The sequence below is a fragment of the Aquarana catesbeiana genome, linkage group LG11, assembly GCF_042186555.1.
Source record: "Aquarana catesbeiana isolate 2022-GZ linkage group LG11, ASM4218655v1, whole genome shotgun sequence".
In the NCBI taxonomy this organism is placed as follows: domain Eukaryota; kingdom Metazoa; phylum Chordata; class Amphibia; order Anura; family Ranidae; genus Aquarana; species Aquarana catesbeiana.
In genome coordinates, this window is record NC_133334.1 from 229,447,468 (window position 1) to 229,455,987 (window position 8,520).

The 8,520-nt window shown below is 42.5% G+C and overlaps 1 protein-coding gene across 1 annotated transcript in view; it reads right to left on the reverse strand.

Annotated features, from left to right (window-relative positions):
• The window catches only part of PRMT7 (protein arginine methyltransferase 7), a 102,169-nt gene that overhangs the window by 92,952 nt on the left and 697 nt on the right, over window positions 1–8,520 (reverse strand). Inside the window, exons 2-3 of the mRNA XM_073605460.1 lie at window positions 4,072–4,206; window positions 616–652 (exon numbers count right to left, since the gene is read on the reverse strand). Coding sequence (XP_073461561.1) covers window positions 616–652; window positions 4,072–4,163 — 129 coding nt within the window. The 5' untranslated portion in view covers window positions 4,164–4,206. The remainder of the gene's footprint in view (window positions 1–615; window positions 653–4,071; window positions 4,207–8,520) is intronic.

Here is an 8,520-nt window from a genome sequence, read left to right on the forward strand (position 1 = left end):
GAATTGTCGGGAGCTGTACTAATCCCAGCATGTAAACAAGCAGATTTGCAGGAGGTAGAAGAGTGCCCTTTATGGTGACCATGAACTTCTCAGGAAATGGGATGTTTTGCTGCTGTAAACCTGTAAAACTAATTGTGCCCAGAGTTGGTCTTTAAAACACACATAAGCTAATGTTAAGTTTGCACAATCTTTGCCCTGTTGAGGTGAAAACAGCCAATGCATTTCGGGAGAGGGGATTCCCTGCCACATGAGCTTGTCTAATGTATCAATGTGTCTAATGAGCTCAAAACAGAAGCTCTTGGGTATGTAAATGTATGACAGTAGATAAGTCAGCGATTGATCATACCAGTATCAAAGGCAAAACAATACTGGCAGGGATCAGGGGCTGTCTCATACAATCTTTGTATCCTAATACGCACAGTGCAGTGACGGTGTCTTTTTAATACCTAAATCAAAAATCATAGCAAAAATGAATACAAGTTGAGCCCATTCAAAAAATAAGAACTTGGACTGCTAGGGTAAAATAATCTTCTAAATCAACCTGGGGTGGTGGTGGTGGTGGGGGGGTCTCTTTAATGCATGCAGTGGCCAACAACAAATATTTATCATACTTACACGGTCTCTGTCATGTAACATATCAGCATAGGATGATCTGAAAGAAATATTTTGAGAATATCAGTTCAGAAACCAGAAAGGTACCTGATGTATTCAAACACCACATGGTTTTAGTATAATATTAGAGCACAAATGTGATTTAATGTCTAACATTCAGCTGTACTCTTAACAACTTTCGGACCAAGGACATGGACTTTGGTGGTTATACAAGGATATGATACTTACAGCTGCAGGCATCACCCCGATACTGTTTTTTTAGAGCCAGCGGTTGGCTCTCATGGAAAAGCAATCCTAGTGGCTAACTAGCTGCTGGATTGCTTTTACAAGGAGCGAGTGTGTGCGTCCCCCCCCCCTTCCGCAGCCTTCTTGGGCTCTCCCATCCCCAGACCTGAGAGACCAGATCAGCTTAGTTCATCTATGGTAACCCAGATGTCAATGGCAACATTCTAAAACACAGATCTTAATGTTTTGAATGCTTTTAAGGGCAGAGGAGTAAGACCCCAGATCCCTCCATAAAGAGTACCTGTCACAACAGTGTAAAAAAAAAAAAAATTAATGCAATCATCCTTAAGTGCTCGCACACAAAGGCGAACGTGCCTGTCAGTCCCGCACACATGTAACCAGTGATCATCCCACACATAAGGAATCGCCGTGAATAGTAAATCATGTACAGTAATCCTAGCACTAGACCTCCTCTGTACATCTAAATTGGTAACCTGTAAAGGCTAAGCTTCGCCTATGGATAGTAACATTTACGTCGTTTGTTGCCGTTGCATGAACATGCTCAATTTTAAAGCATGACATGTCAGGTATCTATTTACTCGGCATAACATCATCTTTTATATTTAAAAAAAATGGGTAAAGTATTGTGTTTTATTGCATTACAATTAAAATGTTTTTTTTTTGTTTTTTTTAAATTGCATTTTAAAAACCGCTGCACAAATACCATGTGACAAAAACACCCACCAATTTATTCTCTAGGGCAGGGGTGACCAACCAGTGGCCGGGTTGCCAATCCACCATCGCAGAGAATCAGTATTGTAAATGAAGCCGGCGGTAGAGGAAGCAAGTGGCTGCAGAGCAGAGCCGCATAAACAAATGCTTGCCGTATAGCGCTGACTCCTGTCACAGGCGGAGTGATACTAAATGCACTCTGCCTGGGACAGCAACAGCCGGTGATACGTGAACATAAGACTTATTAAAGGTAAGTTTGTTACTAAAAATCTGTGTATATATGAGCATATCTGTTCTGCAATAGTTACTGGGCTGCTTTCAACCTGATCCCACCGAGTCATAGAATTTGGTTATTACCTGTGAGTTTGGTGCGCTTTCAGAAAGTGCACCACACCTGCAGGATATAATGGAAGTCTATGGCAAAGTGCAGTTAACCCGCAGGAAAGCCACAGGTGCACTGCGCTGCACCATCGGTGTAGGTAAACCGCAGCATAAAGTAAAAGCAGCCCTAGGCCCCTTTCACATGTACGGTCCAACACAAATCGGACCTTCCACTCACCTCTATGGAGCAGCAGATGTGAACGGATGGTGTCTGTTTATACCCACCTACCTCCAATCTGATCTGCTAAAAAAACAAAAAAAACAAAAACAAAAAAAAACAGAGGGGTATCCGTCCCCCTCCAGCTGGGCGTATCAGATCAGAGGGCCCATAGCGTAGAGTGGGCTGTGTTTGTGTCCGCTATGCATATGTGGAGTGAACACAGACCTGTCATCCGCCCGCACCACTCATTTTGGCCCGCAACCACTTACCAAGTTGCTTAAGTGCCCCTCGCTCTTGAAAAGTTTGGGCACCCCTACTCTAGGGCTTCTGCTTTAAAAAGCATATAATGTTTGGGGGTTCTAAGTAATTGTCTAGCAAAAAATACTGATTGTTACATGTAAACAAAGAGTGCCAGAAAAGGCCTGGTCTTCAAGTGCTTTTTAAAGACCAACTCTATACAACTTGAAGATGTACCCGCACTGCAAGGGTGAACTGCTCTTTTAGTTTAGGGAAGAGGAGAAGCCCTTTAACCGACTTGATCCTCTGCTAACCAACAGATGGCACCTCCCATAGACCCTGCATTGGTCTTGATGACATCGGGACTGCTGCAGCATAGGGAAGAAGATGCAGCGGGAACAGGTCTAGCAGTGCAGAGGAGTGGAGGATAAGTAAGTAAATCTACTTTAACAAGTCCCCTAGACCTAAATGAGCAATCAACCCTTTCAGTATTGGTGCAACCCCAATGCAAGGAATAATTTTCAAGTTTCTGGAGTTGAGCTTTAAGTGCCATCCAATAATCTTACATTAATATGGGGAGCTGAACTTATTTTTTCTTGCCAGTAGATGGTCAGGATTTTACTGCTCTTCTGGGCTTCAGACAGAATTGAGGGGACATTACCAACAGCAACACAGACCTTAAATTATAACTGAAGCCAAAACTTTTTATTTTTAATTTTGGATAAAGTGAAGAGGGATTAGAACCCCTGTCAGTTTTTTATTGCTGTCTGTGCCCCGTTAAGGAGATTCACCCCTCTCTATTTGTCCTGTTTACCATTACCATTGAAAGTGAAAGTAAAAGAAAATCCCCAAAATTTTGGGTTGTCCCCAAAAAAGTAATAGAGGGGAAATCCTCCAATGGGAACACTAGCTCTGGTGATTTGCAGCATTTTCCTCTCACTTCCTGTTTGGCTATGGGAAAGGAAGTGAAAGTAAATCTCCCCAATGGGATACAGACGGTGAAAAAAAAATCTGACAGGGGATATAACCCTTCCTTGCTCTATACAAAATGAAAAAATAAAATAAAAATGTTTTGCCCATAGTTCTGCGTTAATAAAAAATGCTTTCTTTTAGTGCTGCAGGAGAAGGCTACTTGTAATTCTTTTTTTCTCTGTTCCTGTCTGGTAAAACTATGGTCAGCAAGGACAGGAAGTGAGAGTATATATATCACAGTAAAAATAATCCTCCCCCACCCTAACCAAAACTAGGGAAAAAAAAAGTTTTTGGTTTGAGATACATTTTGGTGTCTAGGTATAAAAAAATTGCTGTATGCATGTGACAAACATTTGCACAGCTCCAAATAAAATCACTGTTTGTGTAATACAACTTTTTCTGTGATTGTAAGCACCATCTCGTGGTCATGACTGTTTTTTTTTTTCTTTAATAATACAGTCAGAAAAAAAAAACTTGCATTATGGCCACTAGATGGTGCTTATGATCATATCATAGAAAACACAATGATTTTCACTGTAGCCATATATTTGTCACAATTATACAGCATATTTTTATACATGTAGACCCCTTTCATTACATATCTGACATGCCATGACTGAAATGTACCTTATTTGAAAACCAGCAAATAGCTGTTTAAAAAAAAAAAAAAAAAAGTGAATATTAGGCATTGTTATACCAGTGAAGTATCTGCTCATCTCATATTTGCTGATTCCTTTTTTGCAAAAACTCACCTGGCAATCTCTTGGTGATAATCATAGTCCTCGCCTTCTTCAACCCAATCTAGTGCCCCTGTTGTAGGGTTAACACGGCCACAGAAAACCATGGTTGGGCAAGCATTCACCTCGGGATGTTACTGCAGAAGAAACCTGAACAGGAAAACTTTTACATTAGTTACCAGCTCAGCCATCAGACAGGTGTAGTGTATTAAAGGTCAATTCCTACAAACATCGGTGGGTGTAACAACTGGTACAAATGAATGCAACTCTGTTCTCATTAAATTTATTTTTTAATGCAACCCATGTAAATACTTGAACCTGACTTGATATCAGCCTCTTGCAGTCTACTCTACAGTCTGCACAGCAGAGCTCAGAGAGGTGGAGGGAAAAGCAGCACAAAGAGCCAATAAAGTGTGCTGGAGTGCAAGGTGCATGTTAACAAAAAATGAGTGCAGAATGACAGACAGATGAGCTCATTGGTGTGCTGCTTCTATTTTCACTGTCCAGTTGCAGGTAGGGAGTGGGGAGGCGACCTGTAAGTAAAAGTGAAACTGCATCAGAGAAAGATCAGCCCCCCCCCCCTGCCATACTGGAATGTGTTGTGTTCCTAAAAAGTGTAGATTAAATGTGCTGGCATCCTGAAGTCCTGTCACAGCTAAATTGTATATTGTTCTCATCCAATTGTCTGATGGTGGTGTACTATAGGTGATCTGGATATTAGACGGGCAGCTTCTACATTTCAGGTTGTAATGAAGATGAATGGGTCTAGAGCTGAAGCATCACACCATAATATTCGGATAAGTTTATTCCAAAGACAAATATTACCAAAAGCCAATACGTTTCAGAACCTAGGCTGTCCTTTTTATCCGGGCAGAAGACATAATGTATGTGGACTATAAAGTGGTTCTACAGGCAGGAGCTTTATTTATATTAAAGTGGATGTAAACCCAATTCATGAAATTTAAGCTGGGCAGTGTTTTCTTATCTCTCGTCAAAGCACTAAGTCCCGTGGCTGTCTCCTGCTCCTTTCGTCTGTTATCAGCATTATAACTTCTGACGTTTGTGTCAGGGAGGGCGCTATAAATAGATTAGCATAAAGCTGAACTATTCACAGGCAAGCTCTGCATGTGTGGGGAGGGGGGTGTGTGCCTTTCCTCCAATCAGCTGTCTCACAGTGTATAGCAAGAATCCACACCCACAGGAGAATCAGGAAGATACAATTCTAACATGATGTGCACTTTCTACACAGTATATAAAGATGAAGACAGCAGATATACATACAAAACTACGAGGCTTGTATACTAATGCTAGAAATCTGGCTGACAAGATGGGAAAATTCGAGCTGCTGACGTACGAGGAGGATTTTTTGATTTTGTGGGAATCTCAGAGACTTTGTTTAACAGCTCTCATGATTGGTTGGCAACCATCCAGGAGTATTCCCTATTTCGCAGAGATAGGGAGGGTAACAAAAGGGGGAGGGGTATGCCTGTACATCAAGAATGATGTGCAAGTGAATGTGAGGGACGATATCACCAATGGAGCAAGGGAGGAGGTGGAGTCCTTATGGGTGGAGCTTCAAAGGGATAAAATCAAGGGGAAACTAATACTGGGCGTATGCTATAGGCCCCCTAACTAGAGAGAGGAAGGGGAGCTGGACCCCCTATCACAGTTTGGAATGACGGCAAGTAGGGGTGTTGAAAATGATTGGCGCATCGATGCATCACGATGTAGCCTTTGGTGATTCTGCATCGATGCAGAATGCAGTTTATTTGCGAATGTGTGTGACGTCATCCAGACTTCTCCCCCTTTCACCACAGAAGTGTCATGCCTGTAATGAAAGGCGCCCATGGACTGGTTGCGCCCTGGGCCATTCCCCTCTCACTGGATGGTGTAGCCTCAGGAAGCGGGCGCTGTAGGATGCTGCCCCCACCCAAGCTCTCCCCCTGCTCTGGATCTGTAACTCTGTCACCTCCCCGATAAACAGGCGCCGCTCGGCACTGACACACACAGATCACTGCAGATCTCATCACATCGTGGGATGAGGCATGGAGTCTGCTTCAGGAAATGAACTTCGAGGGGAGTGGTAGGAGTGCTCTGGAAGTGAGAGACCAGCCTGTCATGCTTAATGTATGTGAGGGGAGAGTACATAGAAGTGGCACATCCCCCACCTCTGCTGCACCTATCCAGTCCAGTTGGGGCTGCACTACTCTTTTTCTGTCTAGTTTCTTCCTAAGATTTCCCTATAATCTGGAAACATCCACTTATTTGCAAGCAGTATACTTCTTTCTGATTGGAATGCCTTCCTTTTTTTTTTTTTTTTTTTCAGTGATGTTGACCTGCATTCTACCCAAGTTGCTGCCAAAAGACTGATCAATGATTTTTTTAAAGTGATACTAAAGGGTATTATTATTTTTTCTTTCAAATAAAAAAAAGATATCATACTTACCTGCTGACCGTCCCCCTGTATCATGTCGGCAGTCTCTGACCATCTCTTGTATCATGTCCGCAGTCTCTGACCAGCTCCTCTAGTATTTTTTTGGGGGGGGGGAGTCTGGAGCTCCTCTAAGTTGTTGTCTGCTGTGTTTAGACTTTGCTACATGCAGGGAGTGTTGTCTTTTTTTTTTTTTTTTTTTTTAAGAGATAAAATTCTAAAAAATTGAGTTCTCCTGACTGCTTGAATTTTTTTGATGAAAACCATGCGCAGTAATCGCGATGCATCACTGCATAGAATCAAATCATTGACACGATAATCGTAATCGAAGCAAATCGGATCACGAGGCCAGTGAAGATGCACACCTCTAGCGGCAAGGATAGGAAGTATCATTATAATGAGGGAGTTCAACTATCCATACACAGACTGGGCGGAAAGTACAGCACATTCGTCTAAGGCTCGTCATTTCCTAAATGTTCTGCAGGACAATTTCATGAGTCAGATGGTAAATGCACCAACAAGAAACAATGCGTTACTAGACCTACTAATTACTAACAATATAGACCTAATTACGGATGTGGAAATAGGGGGCAACTTAGGAAACAGCGACCACAGGTCAATTAACTTCAGTATAAATAACAGAAATAAGAAGCACAAGGGTAATGCAGAGACACTCAATTTCAAGGGAAGAAACTTGCTTAAATGGCGCTCTTTGCTAGAAGATATTAAATGGGATAAAATCCTAGGAACAAAGAACACAGAGGAAAAATGGGAGTGCTTTAAGAGCATACTAAATAAAGGTATTGGCCAGTGCATTCCAATGGGAAATACATTACAAAGAGCTAACAAAAGTCCTGGGTGGCTTAACTTCAAAAACGCCTTAAAAAAATACAAGGCTGAGGGGTCATCATCAGCATTCCAACTTTACAAAAAATGCAATAAGAAATGTAAGAGTGCAATCAGGACAGCTAAGATAGAACACGACAGGCACATAGCAGAGGAGAGTAAAAAATACTATTCTTTAAGTATATAAATAGTAAGGAAGGGAGGTCAGAACACATTGGCCCCATAAAGAATGATGAAGGGAATCTTGTTAAAAAAGACGGAGGGATGGCAAAGGTTTTGAATGTATTCTTCTCCTCAATCTTCACAAGGGAAAAGGGGGGGATTCAGTAACCAAGACTCTAATGTTAATCTTCATAACACATCACAGGAAGCAACCTCATGGCTAATACAGGACAGAATTAGAAATAGACTTGAAAAACATAACATTTAGGATCAAAGTAATTAACAAACGTTTCTTTACTTTACAAGCACTGGAGCAGCTGCAGGGAAAAGACACAGGAGAGGAGAAGAGAGGAGTGGGGCGGGGAGGAGATCCACTCTCACACAGACTACGGAACTGACAGGAAGAAAGGGAGGGGGAGATACAGAGACGCTGAGGAGATAGCTGGATGACGGAGGCATGTAAACTGCCCACTCTATCAGAGATCAGCAGCCATGAACAGGCAGGATCAACCAGGTACTGTAAAGCATAGAAAGGGACAATTGACATGGCAAAAGTACTGTGCTATATCTTGTGCCTTAAAGGAAAGGTTCACCTTTCGTAACATGTTACACCCATATTCAGGATGTAACATTTTACAAATCCACCGGCCAGCGCACCTCCCCAGCTCCCTGATGTCACAGGTGGTGGGGGGATCTTCTTCCCCTCGCTCTCTGTCAGAATCTGTAAAGAATGTAGACGTGAGGGGCTCCGCCTGCATCACTCATTCATAGAGTCCTGTGAACTGAAAACTACAAGGTCCAGCAGCCTTTACGGCTGTCGGCTTGTAGTTCTCAAGGAACCACCATGGCGTTGTTAAGCGCTGTGGTTGTTCACTGATGTTTCCTGTTAACGTGTAACTGCTTGGCCGTATCACGTATGGCAAAACAGCTTACACACAGAGCCTGCAAGAGCCATTGGCTCCTGCTGCTGTCAATCATAGTATGTAAGAAATGAGTGAGGGCGGGGCCTGGCTGTTCTGTGTTTG